General features: G+C 37.8%; 1 protein-coding gene across 7 annotated transcripts in view; it reads right to left on the bottom strand.

Annotated features, from left to right (window-relative positions):
- Window positions 1-18,588, bottom strand: part of TBC1D5 (TBC1 domain family member 5) — a 525,247-nt gene that overhangs the window by 224,197 nt on the left and 282,462 nt on the right. For all 7 annotated transcript variants that reach the window (XM_089776643.1, XM_075922103.2, XM_075922104.2 and 4 more), the window contains 3 exons: window positions 16,904-16,993; window positions 16,717-16,788; window positions 12,962-13,029 (listed from right to left, as the gene is read on the bottom strand). In XM_089776643.1, coding sequence (XP_089632769.1) covers window positions 12,962-13,029; window positions 16,717-16,788; window positions 16,904-16,993 — 230 coding nt within the window. The remainder of the gene's footprint in view (window positions 1-12,961; window positions 13,030-16,716; window positions 16,789-16,903; window positions 16,994-18,588) is intronic.

The following is an 18,588-nucleotide window of genomic DNA, read 5'->3' as shown; positions in this document are numbered from 1 at the left end:
TTTATCCTAATCCTCTTGAAATTTTATATAATGCCTAACAACCTTTTATTAGATTTTTCAAAAGTGACACTCTCTAGGAGACCAACTTAATTTCAATTACTAGATTTTTTTCAAATATAAAATTAATGACAGGTAAGAACGAGCTATGAACAAATATTAAAAAAAAACCTATAGAGGCAAGAAACAGATGATATCAGAAGGTTGGTGTAAATCCTGTTGCCCAGCAATCCAGGGCAATACAAATATCAATATATAACTACTGATAAGAAATATATTCTGGTACAATCTGCTTCTTGGACATTCAAATGAGAGGCAAACAAAGATAAGTTATATAAGATATTCCTCAAAAAATAAGCCCACACTAAAGCAGCCTTTGAGAAGGCTCCACATTTGCGAGAAATAGTGACTAACACAGTATCAAACAAGTAGGGTATAGTGCAGAGAACTGGACAAAGGAATAGAGAACACCTCAAAAGATAACTAAGAACTGCAGTGTCTATTGGGTAGCAGGATGACTGGTGACTCCTATTCCTGAAAGTCTGCTTATTTTTTCGAGTAATTAAAATAAACACACAGCAGTGGCTGACAACTCTCAAAGAATGCCTTGTGTTTAAGCTTTCACTTTCCAGGCTGTGAATAAGTGCATATGTGAAACCTGGTTGTGTGTGCACAAGCAAATATTTTGTGTATATTACAGAGGAACAATGAACATAACACAGTCATTCATATGCTTTTACTGTCCACCTCTAAAAGTGTGAAAATATAAACACAAGCTGCTATTTTGCTGTGATCACCCAAATATGGCAGGTTTTTCTTCTTTAACATTAGAACACTGGGCAAATTATCAAGATTAACACGCCAAAATCAATTCTATTCAATTACTCATGAAAATGTTTTTGCTTCAGTAAGATTAAAAATAGGATACTGAGGGAGAGATATGAGGGTTAAGTTGCTCCTTTAAAATATCCAAAATTTTGTGTAAACATACATTTTTAACATAAAACTGAATTATGTTTTTAAAGGGTGTGTCTAAACTACATGGCTCCATCAATGGAGCCATGTAGATTAGGCTGATCGGCAAAGGGAAATGAAGCCGTGATTTAAATAATCGCGGCTTCATTTAAATTTAAATGGCTGCCGCTCTGAGTCGACAAACAGCTGATCAGCTGTTTGTCGGCTCAGCGTGCTAGTCTGGACACTCCCGCGCTGACCTGAAAGCCCTTTATCAACCTCCCTGTTATGCCTCGTAGGATGAGGTTTACCAGGGAGGTCGATAAAGGACTTTCATGTCGGCAGGGGAGCGTCCAGACTAGCGCGCTGAGCCGACAAACAGCCGATCAGCTGTTTGTCGGCTCAGCGCGGCAGCCATTTAAATTTAAATGAAGCCGCAATTATTTAAATCGCGGCTTCATTTCCCTTTGCCGAACAAACAAATCTACATGGCTCCGTCAACGGAGCCATGTAGTTTAGACGTACCCAAAGTGTATTGGAGCAGCTTCTTCTAACATTTTCCTCACTCACAGATAACGGTGAAAGAAGACTATAGTGAAACAGCTGAGGGTGGAGATAAAATAAGTGAACTAATGCAGTATAGGACTCATTCACACTTATTTTGTAAAGAAAATAATTCTCTTACAATTGCATTGATCATACAAATGTAGGGAACTTGAAAATATACAGTAGAAAAGCTAAAATGATAGACAGGAAGACATACAGAGGCTCAGATGGTGCTCAGGGGTTAGAATAATTTAATTCTCAGGTCTTTAGCATCAGTTCCTATATCAGAAACTATATAAAAAAGTGCAACACGAAATACCTACTTGGGGGAAAAAAGAATGATTGTGGATAAAATTGTACAGTGTGAAGCACAATGAGGCCTCTAGATCCATGGTGTCCAACACGCTAGCCACTAGCAACATGTGGCTATTTGGCTGATTGAGTATGGCAAGTTGGCTTGACCCATGTAACTATTTGGCCAGTTGAATGTGGCAAGTTTGCTATAGCAGTAGCTATAATGGGTGCTGCTCCAGAACTGGCTGGACATCACAGTCTAGATGCTACAAATTATCCAAAACCTACAGCTTCATGTAAAGTAGAATGTGAGAAAGGCACAAGGTACTCCATTAGCATAGTACTTCTGCCTTCTATTTCTGATTTTATTTCTGATTCTCGTGCCTTGCTGGATAAGTCATTTAACTCTATGGTTTAACTTAACCAGCTGCAAAATGGATTTTACTGCTAAACCTAAATATTAAAAAATGAGAATTATTTGGAAATCATTGTCAAGACAAATTCAGGGTTCTTTTCATTTATCTGTTCGTTTTTGAGCTGTTAAGAGTTCAGTGGGGTCACATTTTCATGCTTTTTGTCACAACCATGAAGGCTAGAATAATGTTTTTAAATGAAAGCTCAGATTCTCATGTATGATTTGACTCTAGCAGCTGAGATTAAGAAAAAACACCAATTATCATGAGATGTGAAAGAACACAGAGTCAAGAACACTGTGGGTATCCTACAAAAATAATAAAAAATATTTAATGCTGGAAAAAGGCTTTGAAATCCTCAGATGTGAGCCACTATTCAAGTGCCAAGTACAGAGGCACAGAGTTAAGTGACTTGAAAATGGTGGCATTAACGATAACAAGCAAGGTATTGGACACTGCCTTAACTTGGCAAGCAAGTATATTTGCACCCTCAACTAGAGTCCTGAGTAGAACTATTTTTTTTAATCCTTCTCCCATATTGCCCCACAATACCTACTCTCAAGGCAGCGGGTCCTGATTGCCCACCCATACTGGAAAGGAAGAAAACATCTGAGACTTCAAATGACTTGCATTAAGGCAGATCCCAATCTCAGAGAGCAGACAGACTGGGATGTCACAAGTCCCTCTGCCATAATAGTGGAAGTGGGATAAAAATTCAACAAGTAATGTAGGACGGATGGAAATGGGAGTGGGCATTGGATGGCAGGATAGCAGTGGATTTAAAAAATACCCCTCCCTTCCTTCAAATATGAATGATTTGGCCAGCAGCACTGCCAGCAGAAGCAATGGAAAGGTAAGCATGGCATGGTAGGGTAACTAGATCAGTGGATTCCAGTTCTGCAGTAGGGGGTCTACCCCGCACTGTTATTTTTGTCCATCCCATTTTTGTCCCCTCCACTCCCCCCCCACACACACACACTCACTAGCTTTGTGCCTTGTGTGACTACCTCATTCATCCTGCCCTGGTTACAGCCCTGGTATTGGGTTGTAGAATGTAACATTTTCCTGGCATTTGATGGAAATAATGTTAGACCAACAGTTGGAAACTTGTCTGCATTTGTAATAATCACATTACAGTAAAGGAAGGACACATCTGAGACTTCAAAGGTACAGTACAGCAGATGGCAATCAACGTAATTTAGGATTTTGAAGAGATTATTTATGAAGGACTGTTATTCAGATCTGCCCTATGGAGTTTAGAAAAGAAAGAAACAAAGAACATTCAAAAATACACAGAGATATCTGTGAGAATCTATCACTATCAGAAATTCTGGCAGGAAGGATAATAATGAACTCATGAATAAGCTGGCTGAAGTGTTAATTATGGTAAATGCAAACACTAGAGACCATGATGTTTAACAGAGAACTCTCAGTTCAGGAAGAATTTTACAATTAATTGTTAGTCTACAATTAGAGTGTTTTAGAAATGCAGTATTTTCAGATCAAAAGAAGAAACAAACACTTTGGGGAAAAAAACAGGGTACTACATCGAGCTACAGCTCTGAGTGAGGATCATGTTAAAAACAGGTATTTTATCATAATGTTTTACTGCTGTTAGTAGGAGCAAATGAATGAGCACTGAAATTTACTTAAAAAAAATACCCTGACTTCATAAAAGTGAGTGTCCAATTGTTTTAAGTCAATTTCAGATATTTAGGGATTTCAGAGACATTTTTCTTTCTTTTCTCAGAAAGATCCCCTATCCTCTGCTCAGCTGGGCTATACATGTGTAAGGAAAGCCCACCAAAAACTCCATAAGAACGGCCATACTGGGTCAGACCAAAGGTCCATCCAGCCCAGCTTCCTGTCTGATGACAGTGGCCAATGCCAGGTGTCCCAGAGGGAGTGAACTGAACAGATATGATCAAGCAATCTCTCTCCTGCCATCCAGCTCTACCCTCTGACAAACAGAAGCTAGGGACGGGGCGGATATAGGGCAGGGCGAACGGGGCGGTCGCCCCGGGCCCCGCGCTTAAAAAAACCCCGCACATGCCCCGGGGCCCCGCAAAACAGTCATCTGCCCCTGGCTAGGGACACCATTCCTTACCCATACTGGCTAATAGCCATTAATGGACTTAACCTCCATGAATTTATCTAGTTCTCTTTTAAACCCTGCTATAGTCCTAGCCTTCACAACCTCTTCAGGCAAGGAGTTCCACAGATTGACTATGTGTTGTGTGAAAAAGAACTTCCTTTCATTTGTTTTAAATCTGCTGCCCATTAGTTTCATTTGGTGGCCCCTAGTTCTTATACTATGAGAACACAAATAACTTTTCCTTATTCACTTTCTCCACACCACTCACGATTTTATATACCTCTATCATATTCTCCCTTAGTCTCCTTTTTTTCCAAGCTGAAAAGTCCTAGTCTCTTTAATCTCTCCTCATATAGGACCCGTTCTGAACCCTAATCATTTTAGTTGCCCTTCTCAGAACCTTTTCTAATACCAGTATATCTTTTTTGAGATGAGATCACATCTGTATGCAGTATTCAAGATGTGGGCATACCATGGATTTATATAAGGGCAATAAGATATTCTCTGTCTTATTCTCTCTCTCTTTTTTAATGATTCCTAACATCCTGTTTCCTTTTTTGACAGCCACTGAACACTGCATGGATGTCTTCAGAGAACTATCCACGATAACTCCAAGATCTCTTTCCTGATTAGTTGTAGCTAAATTAGCCCCCGCCCCCATCATATTGCATGTATAGTTGGGGTTATTTTTTCCAATATGCATTACTTTACATTTATCCACATTAAATTTCATTTGCCATTTTATTGCCCAATCACTTAGTTTTGTGAGATCTTTTTGAAGTTCTTCACAGTCTGCTTTGTTCTTAACTACCTTGAGCAGTTTAGTGTCGTCTGCAAACTTTGCCACCTCATTGTTTACCCCTTTCTCCAGATCATTTATGAATAAGTTGAATAGGATTAGTCCTAGGTCGGACCCTGGGGGAACACCAGTAGTTACTCCTCTCCATTCTGAAAATTTGCCATTTATTCCTACCCTTTGTTTCCAGTCTTAACCAGTTCGCAAATGCCAGATTTCTTTGGTAGGATAACAAGCATTGTAGAAAGGAGGGAAGTGGTATTCACTGTTTTTCAACCAGCGTTCCACAGATCATCGTCAGGTGTTGTGCGAGAAATCGTGGAATAAATAAATAAAATTTTTGAAATACTGCAAACAACTCCAAATATCCCTCGAAATATGGTGGGAATTTTTGTCCGGCAATTGGCAATACTGGAGTAATCTTCATACGCTACCAACCTCCTCTTTGTTTTGTTTTGGTCAGTTCATATCTAAGGTTATATTTAGTTGTATTGTGGCTGCCGTTCTGCTTCCCAGAATTCTCCGCATTTCTAGTCTTTTCTAGTGCACGTTACGGTCATTCGCTATTTTGTAGATTTGTAGACTTTAAGCAGTTTTGTAATTAATGTTTTTACCGAAACTGTGGTTGTTTTCATGTATCTAAAATCTCACCTACATAACAGTATTTTCATACAGCTGACGAAAATAAAAAAAAAGTGGAAGTATATGAAAAGGAGGATCATCAGTGGAGGAGAGGACAGTGAAAATGAATCAAAACGATCAGATCCAAGTACGAGTGAAACAGGAAGAGAAGTGACTGATATTAAAAAAAATTGCCTTTACAATGACAGTTACTTGGCCATGAGTTTTTTATGGACTGGAGATGAAAATTGCCCCGTTCCATCGTGCATTGTTTGCAGGAAAAAACTAACACACACAGCTATGACCCCGACCAAGTTAAATCAACACTTCACTACTAATCACGGCCACTTGTCAAATAAAACAGTTGATTACTTTCAACAACTTTTGGATTCACAAGGAAACAATGTAAAGTTTTTGAGAAGGTAACTATCAGTGAAAAGGCTCAAGAAGCAAGCTATTTAGTAGCTGAGCTAGTTGCACAAAAAATGAAAAGTCACACTATTGCTGAAAGCCTAATAATTCCTTCTTGTAAAATAATAGTGAGTACAGTGATAGGCAAAGAGGCTGAAAGTGAAATTGACAAAGTTCCTGTTTCTAATAATACTATTAGTAGGCGTGTCGATAACATGTCACAACATTGAAGATGTCTTGTCTGAAATACTAAAAAATACTAACTTTGCTCTCCAAGCTGACGAGTCAATAGACATAATAAGTAAAGCTCAGCTGTTGGCATTCATACAATTTGAAAACTAAGGTGAAATAATGGAAAATTATTGTTGTTGTAAAGAGCTGCCAGAAACAACCGAAGGTCAAGACATTTTCAACATCTTGTCTTCTTATTTGGAACCCTATGGTTTGTCATGGAGCCAGTGTATTGGAATTTGCACTGATGGTGCCCCCTCAATGATCGGCTCAATAAAAGGCTTTGTTACACTTGTCAAAGAAAAAAACCCTGATGTCATAATGACCCACTGCTTCCTCTACCGGGAAGTTCTTGTTTCAAAAACTATTGGGGAGGATTTATAACAAGTCCTTGATGCAGCTGTGAACATGGTCAATTTTATAAAGCAGCGCCCTCTTAAGTCACGCATGTTTGCAAAGCTCTGTGAAAATATGCAAAAAGACTAGGTGACTCTCCTTCTACACATCCATGTTAGATGGCTTTCAAGAGGGAAAGTTTTAACAAGGGTATTTGAGCTGCAAGAGGAACTATTGCTTTTCTTCAAAGATAATAAAGCCATTTTTTCTGACTTTCCTGAAGATACAAAATGGCTGCTGAAACAAGCCTATTTAGCAGATATTTATCAGCACTTAAACACCTTGAACACCACCATGCAGGGCCCGAAAGAAAACATTTTAACTTCCACAGACAAACTTCTTGCATTCAAGAATAAACTCAAGGTTTGGAAAATACACCTTTCAAGTGGAAATGTTTCCGCTCCTACTTCAGTTTCAGAGTCAGACAGATTATAAAGAAGTCATCCCATTAATTACCAGTCATTTGGAATCACTGACAGAAAAGCTTGACCAATACATTCCTTCTTTGTCATCAGAAATGTATGACTGGGTTAGGAACTCTTTTGTTGAGTTCTCACAAAATTTACTCAGTCTGCAAGAAGAACAACTGACTGAACTACAGTGCGATCGAACTTTGAAGATAAAATTCAATGAAGTGCCACTTGACGTGTTTTGGATTTCAATAAGAAGAGAGTATCCTGTGATCTCAGCAAAAGCAGTGAACATCTTACTCCAGTTTTCAACTTCTTACCTCTGTGAACAAGCTCTCTCATGTCTAACAAACATTAAAAGCAAAGAAAGAAATTATCTGCTGTCTGTTGAGGAAGAACTGCGAGTGTGTGTGTGTCAAAAATTCGGCCAAGAATTCAACATTTGTGCAAAAAGAAACAAGCCCAAGTGTCACACTGAAAGTAAACTTTATATTGACTTTGGACGTGAACTTTATTTTGACTTGATATTTTGATATTTGAAGAAAAAAAGATTAGATGATACAAAAAAAGACAGGAAAAATGCTCCAATTTTTTTTCTTACAATTAAAGCTTATATATAACAGCTCTTTACAAATAAATTTTCTTGACAATAATTTAGCAGTAATTGAATTGCGCTCCCCACAGTCAATTTTTTCTGGCCAAGGAAACATTTTCATAAGTAGGGGTTCTTCAGGATATGAAAAATAATTTTAGGGGTTCCTCCATGGGAAAAAGTTTGGGAAATCACTGATCTAGACTATAGTAAGAATTTTGATTCAGTCTCATATCACCTTCTCCCTAACCTCTGATGCTAAGATAAAATAATGGGCATAAATTGTAGCAAGGGAAGTTTAGGCTAGACCAGGGGTCGGCAACGTACGGCACACGCACCATAATGGGGGCACAAGATGCTTTTCAGTGGCGCACGCAATTAACAGGCTCCCCTCTTGTCCCCCACCACCAGCAACGGGGAGACCATGCTGGCAATCCAGCATCGTGCCCCCGCAAGATTGGAGCCAGCGCTGGTTTCCTGTAGGAAGGGAGCTTTGAGGCTCTGCACCAGAACCAGCTTGCAGTAAAGCACATGCACACTTTTCCACCCTTCCCCACAGGAAAAGCTGGAGTGGAGCCGTGGGCAGGAGACCAAGCAAAGTGCACAGTGGAGAGAGCCCTCCTCCCCCCCGAAAGTGGTGCGGTCCAGGGCAGGAGGGTTAACGTTTGGTATGCAACTTCAGAAAAGTTGCCGATCCCTGGGCTAGACATTAGGAAAAACTTCTTGACTATTAAGGTGGTTAAGTACTGGAATAAATTGCCTAGGAAGTATGGGACCTTCATCATGGTCTAGCTCAGGGCTATTCAACATGTGGCCATAGGCCATATGTGGCCTCCGGCCCGTTTGTTTGTGGCAGTTTGGGTTTACACAGGGCTCAACACGCGGCCTGCGGGTGGGAGCCAAAATAAAAAAAGTAGTCAATATAATATAAGACATAACAAGTGGGGTTCTGCAGGGGTCTGTTTTGGGACCGGCTCTGTTCAATATCTTCATCAATGATTTAGATATTGGTATAGAAAGTACACTTATTAAGTTTGCAGATGATACCAAGCTGGGAGGGGTTGCGACTAATCTGGAGGACGGGGTCATAATTCAAAATGACCTGGACAAATTGGAGAAATGGTCTGAGGTAAATAGGATGAAATTTAATAAAAACAAATGCAAAGTGCTCCACTTAGCAAGGAACAATCAGTTTCATACATACAGAATGGGAAGCGACTGTCTGGGAAGGAGTACGGCAGAAAGGGAATTAGGGGTTATAGTGGTCCACAAGTTGAATAAGAGTCAGCAGTGTGATGCTGTTGCAAAGAAAGCCAACATGATTCTGGGATGCATTAACAGGTGTGTTGTAAGCAGGACACGAGAAGTCATTCTTCCGCTCTACTCTGCGCTGGTTAGGCCTCAATTGGAGTATTGTGTTCAGTTCTGAGCACTGCATTTCAAGAAAGATGTGGAGAAATTGGAGAGGGTCCAGAGAAGAGCAACAAGAATGATTAAAGGTCTAGAGTACATGACCTATGAGGGAAGGCTGAAGGAATTAGATTTGTTTAGTTTAGAAAAGAGAAGATTGAGGGGGACAGGATAGCAGTTTTCAGATATCTAAAAGGGTATCAGAAGGAGGAGGGAGAAAACTTGTTCATCTTGGCCTCTGGGGATAGAAGAAGAAAAAAATGGGCTTAAAGTGCAGCAAGGGAGGTTTAGGTTGGACATTAGGAAAAAGTTCCTAACTGTCAGGGTAGTCAAACACTGGAATAAATTGCCCAGGGAGGTTGTACAATCTCCATCTGTGGAGATATTTATGAGTAGGTTAGATAAATGTCTATCAGGGATGGTCTAGACATGAGGGCAGGGGACTGGACTTGATGACCTCTCAAGGTCCCTTCCAGTCCTAGTATTCTATGATAATAGTCTTCTTTTGATGTGCATTTTAGTAGTTAAATTCCTGGACTGTCATTGCACCTTACCAGTGCTGTCATATGGGTGAAAATTGGGTAAATATTGCATTTTATTAATATCGGCAGAATTGACTTAAATGGGGCCTTGTATGTTGTGTAGTCTTGCCTTAATCTTTGCATTTATGCCCTTCAGTGTGAAAGAAGCTATTTGTATATATTTGCACATATACAACCACACTTAAGTTGTGGCCTCAGCATGTGCTTTGAGTATCATTGTGGCCCCTGGAGCTTCCAAAGTTGAGTAGCCCTGGTCTAGATGGTGCATGGTTCCGCCATGAGTGCAGGGGACTGAACTTAATGACCTCTTGAGGTTCTTTAAAGTTCTAGGATTCCAATCAGAATCCCAAATCTTAGTTTTGAGTACACAGATGTATCTTCACAAAACAGAATGATTTGTACACAGTTTATAGAACTGAAATAATTTCTTGCATCTTTTTCACTAAAGCTTGCTAAAACTGTCAGGATGCTTATACACTGGAATAAATTGCCTATGGAGGTTGTGAAATCTCTATCATTGGAGATTTTTATCTTACCTACTCTTAAATATCTATCAGGGATGATCTAGATGGTGTTTGGTCCTACCATGAGAGAAGGGGACTAGACTTGATGACCTCTCAAGGTTCCCTCCAGTTTTAATATTGTATGATTCCATGATTTGTGGTGAAACGCTAGGGCTAGGAAGAACTTTTAAAAGTTATGCTTTAGATACTACATATTTTATTAATAGAAAATATACCCACATTGTTCTTTAGCACCTTTGCTGAATGACAGTAACTAATCACAACTTCCTTATGTTTACTACGAGTAACTATTGTGTATGCTCAGATAGGTTTTTTTTTTAAATGGAATAATAGAATATGATATTATAGTGGCAGCCTGGTAATGACTGCTATATATAATTAAGTTTTAGGCTAGTACTTCAGTTTCAACCACCCATTTTCACAGATTTTTTAAAAGCTTCTCATTTGAGGCAGAAAGAAACCATTAAAGCTCAGATGTGACTATTTCTGTAAAATTGAAGAAAAATCGATCCTGGTACCTCTCAGCTCTTGGAGAGCATAACAAGAAACTTCACCATTTAGAACTGCATCACCAATAACTTAAAAGTGGCTTAACAAAAACCTTTAATAATTTTGCTTATAAATAGTTCTTACTGAGGAATAGACCCCTTTCCCAGATTTAGTGTGAATGATATTTAAACATTAAATTATTTAAAAGTCAGTTTTGAATATGCTGAATAACATGCTAAAATTTTAGCAGGGCCTAATAAACCATGCCCACATTACTAATGAAGTGTTCCAACTTGGCTTTATGGGGAATTAAAAATGGGGGATTAAAAATGTTTGCTTGAAATATGCTCCATAATTCTAAAAAAATGCAAATTACAGTTGCATCTTTCTATTGCTCTTTCATATATGCAGCTACCATATTAACCCAGCCTGGTAAAAATGTTTTCAGCAGTATGAAATGTATGAGCTCACCTCTCACGGTTCCATTTCAATTAATTTTTATATTTAACTTTGAAACTTAAAATTTAGAATCTTTTATTGAAACAATCTTAAAAAAAATCACATTTCTGATCAAGTTTATGACTGTTTACCATTGGTACACTTAAGATTACTGTAACAAAGATTAAAGAAAATCATTTTTGTAGTTTTCCTAGTGTGATTACACTGTAGCTGTGTATGTAGCTGGTTTTTCAGATTCACGTGTAAAGCAAGCTAATCCATTCACGCTGTTGCTTATCAGGGCATTTCATACAATGAGGTAAAAGAAAACATATGAAAGCACAAAAATTGAAGGTTTAAGCACCCCAAAACCATTTTTAATTTTAAATATTTTTATTAGCTTTAAAACGTATGGAGTCCCATGAAATGCTAACTAACTCTGGCAGTTTAACCTATCTTCTGCTCACCCATTTGTAGTAAGAATTTAAACAAAAAACCATAAATACAACACTGAAGACTGTTTAAACACAAAAGTCAGAATATATAAAACCTAATGTTTGCATAGTAAAATTAATTTACCTACTTTATATTTTATGATTAGGTAGCCAATTAAATGGATACATAAGTGTATACCATATTTGTAATGTAGGTAAATTAATGTTTACCTATTTTCACATTTCATGACTTATTTTGATACTGACTTGAGATGTACCTGTTATTTTTGGAAGTATTTTTGGAACCTTTGAGATTAAGCAGAAATCTCATTATTTGCATTTATTTAGATAAATGGACAACAAAGTTCTCCATTCATTGTGCTTCATTGCCAATGTCAGAGCAGTTTGTACTTTATACTCCTCTTTAACAATGGTCCTCTAACTACCATATCTATTACTATATCAATGTTCATTCCCACATTGTACTGTAGTTTAGATATGTGTATATTTTAATCTTAGAACATCCTGAACCATTTCCATATACAATTGAAAATTGCCATCTGTGGGAACTAACATTAAATCATATTCATATTCATATTTTAATTATACTACAGACAAAAATGCATTCAAAACAGATCTAGGCATGGACATACAAAATATTTTAAAATAGATATCGAAGATTCTTCCTTAACATATAAATAAAATGTATGCCATATAATATATGAATTATTAGATTTACACATTACAGTCAGTAATTCAACATGATAGAATACTCAGTTCCTGAAAATATTTAACAGAAAAAAATTCTGAACAGGAATGACCTAAGTGTCAAAAAGATCAAAGGATAGTCAGAATAATGTTAGGGAAAATTTTAAAGGCATCTGTGACAAAGGATGTTAGAAAAATTATACTTAAAAATAGAAATGCTAAACTTCTCTTGGTGAATGACATTTCTCACTAATTACATGCTTTTTATTATTGATTGAATAAGTGTTAAGAATTATAGAAAATCATCTGTTGAATCTTTTATTATGAACATAATTTAGTCAAAAGACCTGTCAATTACTCTTACTAAATTTTGTTTCATACTGAAAAATGTAATTTATATTTAATGTAACATTTCCTAATATCTTAATTTAGGAGCAGTTCATTTCAATACCACCAACCAATATCTAAAGTTTAAAATTCATACTTTATTCTGTCTTTTTTACCCCTCAAATAAAACTTCTACACACACACACACACACACACAGACACCAATCCCTGTATTGTAAGGAAATTTTAGGTCAAGAAACACAAAGCAGTGTAAACAGCAGAAAACCCCCAAATCTGAATTTTATAAAGAAACTTCCTTATCAGTCTACATACGTTCTCATCACATCTTGTTCAATCATTGCTCGAAGCTCTTTATCTTGGAAAAATTTGTTCCAAAGACTCTGTAAAAAGACAAAATATTTGCATGAAACAAAAAATACAGGCTGTATCTCCCTGAATAGAGCCCAGGTATAGGGAGGTCAGGCTGTGGGGAGGCTGGCAACTCAGCCAGGAGCCCCGTGGAGCAGCAGCGTGGAGTTCCAGCCCCTGCAGCTGGACAGGAGCAAGGGGCCAGCAGCAGCAGCCACAAAGCTCCAGCCCCAGCTGTGGAGCTCAGGGGCTGGCAGCAGCAGTCGCGGAGCTTTGGCCTTGGTAGCAGCCATCGATCTGTAGCCTGGGGCGGGGGGGAGGGAGGGTGGGAGCACAACCATGCAGGCAGCAGCGGGGCTGGGCTGGAGCCCTAGCCAGGGGCAGCAGGGATCATGTTGCAAAGGACTTTGCCTTGTCCAGCAAATCCCCTTGTTCGGGACCAGTCAGGCCCCAAGGGTGCTGGACGAGGGAGGTATAATACTTTCATCCTATATAGAAAGTTAGATCTGCAAAGTTGTATAAAATATTAATCAATTAATCCTCAGCATTCCTGGAAGGAAGGTATTACCACTGTTTTAAAGATGAAGGAAGAGACATCTAGGTTGACTTGCCCAAGGCCTCAGAGTAAGTCAGTGCTGAGCCGGGATTAAAAAACTCATGACTTATTATGCCTTGCTTCGTACACAGTCCACTAGACCACATTAATTTCAAGTATTCAGAAGCAATTACATATTGACTTTTGAACATTGACCAATTATTTGCAAAAGCAATTGTGCTCTGGCAGAAATAAATCAAATAGGGAATGAATGACAGTAAAATACTTGCCATGCAAAGGATATCTCTTAAGTCCCTCAAATACACTGTGCAAGAGCGTCTCATGGGGAGACGGGGGGGGGGGGAGGAGAAGAGGATAACTATTAATGTAAAAAATCCCAAATTGAACTATAGTCTGAATCAACTTCAGTGACTTCTGTATCTGTACTTGTGCTCCTCCTCTCAAAAGCTAACCTGAATGAATACTGCTCATTTCAATTTCCAATGCCCCCATCAATGCCATCCAGCTACTGTACTGTCAAAGGAAGTAGAGCGTAAAGCAGACACAGCTCCCATTGTAGCAGTGTGGTAGCTTGAGAATATTGATCAGAGCATAAGAGGGGCAAAAATCCATAGCAGATAACCAGTTTTTTAATTATTTTACTAAACCAGTGTGCTATTCTGTGTCGCAGAGAGATATGAAAGTACATTACACATGTAAAACAAAACATCAAAAGCCAGAAAATAGGGACATCTACACCCTTAACACATTTTATTTTCTGCAAGCAAATCATTACCATGGCATCTTATATGCCACAAGAAAAAAAGGGGAAAGTAAATCAATGTTTGCAGCTGCAGGAGGATAAATCTAGCAGAGAAAGATTTTATTTATCTTCTATTACTTTTTCTTTAGCTTTTACAAACACTGAAAAAACAAAACAAATATAAAAATATTTAAATGTTTCTCTGATACTGTCCCATCAAGGCTAATACCCTCTCTTTGCCTAATTTAATCTGAATTATACCTATCTGTAGGAGGCTCGATTATAATTTGAGTAAGGCCCTATCAAAGGGTCCTTGCCGACAAGACACTGCAAGAGAACAGGGAAACAGAATCCCCACTGCTAAAAAGGCCCAGGACACCACCAAGGTGTGTTGCATCCAGCTACCATTCGATATAAAGTCATAGGTATTAGAACTAGGGATGCTTCTGCATGCCTGGACTTGAAGTGGTTCCCATTACGTACAGGATTTACAGTTTGGTTCAATAGCTCTCTGAACCCCAGGATAAAAACTGTTCCAAGAACGCCATATAAAAGGATGCACAAATGTGGATTATTGCTGCTATATCCCTCCTTTTGATTTGGCACTGTAAATTTGTGGCATGTATGAACTCACTTTCTGTATGCTCTGCCATACTCACTTTGACCTTTCATTAGCCTTTTCTCATCCACAGTGCAGAAAGGAGGGTTGGAGTCCTTTTGTACAGATTCCAAAGCTTCCATATAACTGGTAATAACATGTGGGTCTCTGGCATGTAAAATCCCTCTGAGTTTTAAGGCTATACATGTTCCTGTTTTCATTATTTGGCTTATGATGTTCAGTTTTATAACTGAATTATCCTTTCAAATGTCTCTTCATACAATGCAGGGGTAAATAATAATAAATTAAAATACATCAATTTTCTGTTATTAATTAGAGAACAAAACAAATGCACAGAACACTACCCTAGCACAAATATCTGCAAAACAGATGCACATTGCATAAATCCAGCCAAAAACCTGAACTTCTCTTGTGAATTGTCATGAATTTAGAAAATCTTAAAACCAAAATTTTCTAAAACCATAACAAGCTGAAAAAATGGTGATTAGCAAAATAGCTTAATGATATACTGCTGTACAATAGACGTTACTAAAAATAACAGCCAAGATCTTAAAAAATGGGTGGCAAAAAGTTAAGCTTCTAAATCTAACTGTACACACCTAAAGTTTCAGAGGGATAGCCATGTTAATTGTTTTTTAAGTTTTTCCAGTGACAAACTAATAGTCTTGCAGTACCTAGACAGTCTCTAAAGTGCTACAAAACTATTAGTTGTTTTTTAAGTTTTTCCTGTACACACCTAAGTAATTTGATTTCTAAAGTGCTGGACTCCCAGGGCCACCTGCAAACTTTAATAAGAGTTGCTGGCTACTCAGCACTTTTGAAAATTGGGCCAAATGTGTTTTTCATGTTTTTAATATAACTTTAAATTCTAAGTCTTTCATCTTGCAGGAGTTCCTCAGTGACAATGACTTAATTCTTTTTGCTTGCTGTGACCTATAAAAAACAATCCTTCAAACAAAAAGTACTCAAAACTCTAGAACTCAATCTCTTCTGTACCAGACACCTCTTCCATCCAATAATACAAAGAGCAGAGCGGTTGCTAGTGTTTGACAACTGTAGGGAGTCACAACACTAAAGCAGAGAAGCCAAGCCCTAAAATGATGGGTTCATGCAACCTCGTGTGTGAAATCAATTCTTTAAATGACCTCATAGGAGTGGGTACTGATGAGTATAGTTTTCATCACAGTTCTACCTCATCCTCATTATACTAATTTTTAAACCATTAAATGGAAGAGAGTATAACTGTAGCAATTTAATCCATAAATTTGACTGAGATTCTTCATGCATGATAAATCACCAGTAAACCTATAAGTATTTTTCTGGACATCCTATCTAATCAACTTAATTGATATTAATGTACAGCATTTTATAATTTATGTTAGAAAAATAAATAATTATTTTAGTAGGCAGTATTTCTAAATGTACAGCATATCATTTATTCATTTAGCAATAATTTGCTTGCATTTAAAAGTGCAGAAATATTTCAGTAAGAGAGCTTTCTTGATGATATAAATCAAATCATATTATATGGCCAGCCAGGTGTCCAAACTATGAAAGTGGAACCAAATCCCAATACTGATCTCTTGCTCATCAATGCATCAGCAGTTGGGAATGCTGAATACTCACTTCCTGGAAAGGAAGCACTCCCCCAACTCAACAGTATCTCAGTTTAGGAGTGGTACTATACTACTCCCATTTCATTTCTTGGCAATTAGAGAGCTCTTTGTCAATCTGATTATAAACATCAAGATTATTTAATTTGTATCAAACATCGTGCATGCAACAAGTGAGGCTCATCTTACCCCCTCATCCTGTGAAAGTGGATTGTTGATGACCAGATCCTGCTGTCCAGCTTTCCGAGGGTTTGTAATATGCTGAGCGGGTGGAAAACAGAACATGATTTCTACTTTCAGATTTCTCTCATACCAGAAGCACTATTCCAATATCCAGGTACAGATGTGGAGGGTGCATTTTTTCTATTCTACTTACTATTTCTTTAATCTTGTTATACCATGTTCTTAATTTTGAAGTTTTATTTATCCATTGACTTCTGTCTTGTGGTAGAACATTTAGAAACAGCTGTTAAAACAAAAGACGTGTTAGAAAGAGAAGTTTCATCAATGTAATGTAATTTTCTAAATAAAAGTCCTCTAGAACAGTCTAAATCATCTCACAGATGAGAAGCAGTATTAAAAAATTAAAATTCTCTCTACATGAGGATGATACAGTGAAAAACCTAGAAGTGATAAGTTCTGAGTCCTGGTTAAGTTCCAAAAGCAACTGATAGAAACTAAGATACAACATAGAAGTACAGCAACAATCTATAGAACAAAATCTTAGCTGCTATAAATTGTGAGAGCTCCATCAAAATCAATGAACCTATTGATAATTTACATCAGCTGAGGACCTGCCTCACCAGATTCAGGTTCCCAAAGCTGATTTAAAAATATAGGAAGAGACCAAAGTAGAAAAATGAAAGTTTGGAGCTGCAGACACAGCATGAATAGAGATGTAACATATTTACAAACAGATTATAGAAGAAAACCTAGCCATTGAAAAAATATATTCTGCTTGGGATAATCTGGAAAGAAAACTGAGGACAAAAAAAGAACATCCTCCACTGTTCTTTGAGGTAGTTTACAGGCTTGATTTTGCAAGATGAGGTCTAGAAAATATCTAGTTTAGCGATGGATGACCAAGATTAGTGAGTAGTCTGCATGAGGAGTCTTCCTTTATCTCAGTGGCCGCAAGATTAAAATCTTGAATGTGAAAATTTAACCATGACCCCAAGAATGCTTTGTGGTATTCAAGCTCTAGGAGGAAGGGTGAGGGAGGACCAGAGGCGCAAACCAGCTGATTCGCAATGCTTCGGAAGTACTGGGAAGAAGGGGGAGAACTAGGTAAGTATGGGGCCTCCAACACATGAGAAGCACAGGGAGAAGAGACAGAGGGGGCAGTGTATGCAGGCTGTACATAGAAAACCAGATGGACTACATGGGCTGCAGGTTGTCCACCAATGATCTAGTAAGGTCTGAATTTTAAAGGAAAAATGTTTTTACATTTCTGTATAGGAAAATCAGTCACAAGGATGTAAATCGCACCCCCACCTTCCAAATTGAGAAAGATTATCTGCACTGACTTAAGATATGAAGAAACAGTAGTATTTTTGCTCATTTTAAAAAAAAGTTAAACATTGTAAACTATTCTTAAAATAGTTAGGAGATGTTAACAGGAACAAAAAATCCCCACAAATAATTATTTTTAAGAATAATACTAAGAACTTAATAAAAACTTTGACCAACATTTTAAAACATGCCAAATTCGGCACCTAACTCCATATACTGTCACTTCAAATTAAAATGGCCTAATTTTAAGAGGAGTTTAGCATCTCTGAAAATTAGGCTATTTTAATGCAGACAGCTAAAAGTGGATTAGGCTGGTGTAAAAATGTGTGTACGCAAATCATATGGCAGCCCTTCCTGGAGAAAAATATTTGTGATAGACTGTAAAACTGTTTACCATTATGTATTACGCACATTCAAGTTCTTACTTCTCTCTCTTTCAGTAGGTCTCATGCTAATGTCAAGCTGAAACACTTCCACTTGAAGTGAAGTAACATCAAGTGTATTGGGGAACACGTTCTTGTCCACCAGAGGGAGAAAGCCCTGACCTCT

This window comes from Pelodiscus sinensis, chromosome 2 (assembly GCF_052426305.1).
Source record: "Pelodiscus sinensis isolate ZL-2025 chromosome 2, ASM5242630v1, whole genome shotgun sequence".
Taxonomy (NCBI): Eukaryota; Metazoa; Chordata; order Testudines; family Trionychidae; genus Pelodiscus; species Pelodiscus sinensis.
Note: the sequence above shows the minus strand (reverse complement) of the source record. Positions and strands in the feature narration are given on the sequence as shown.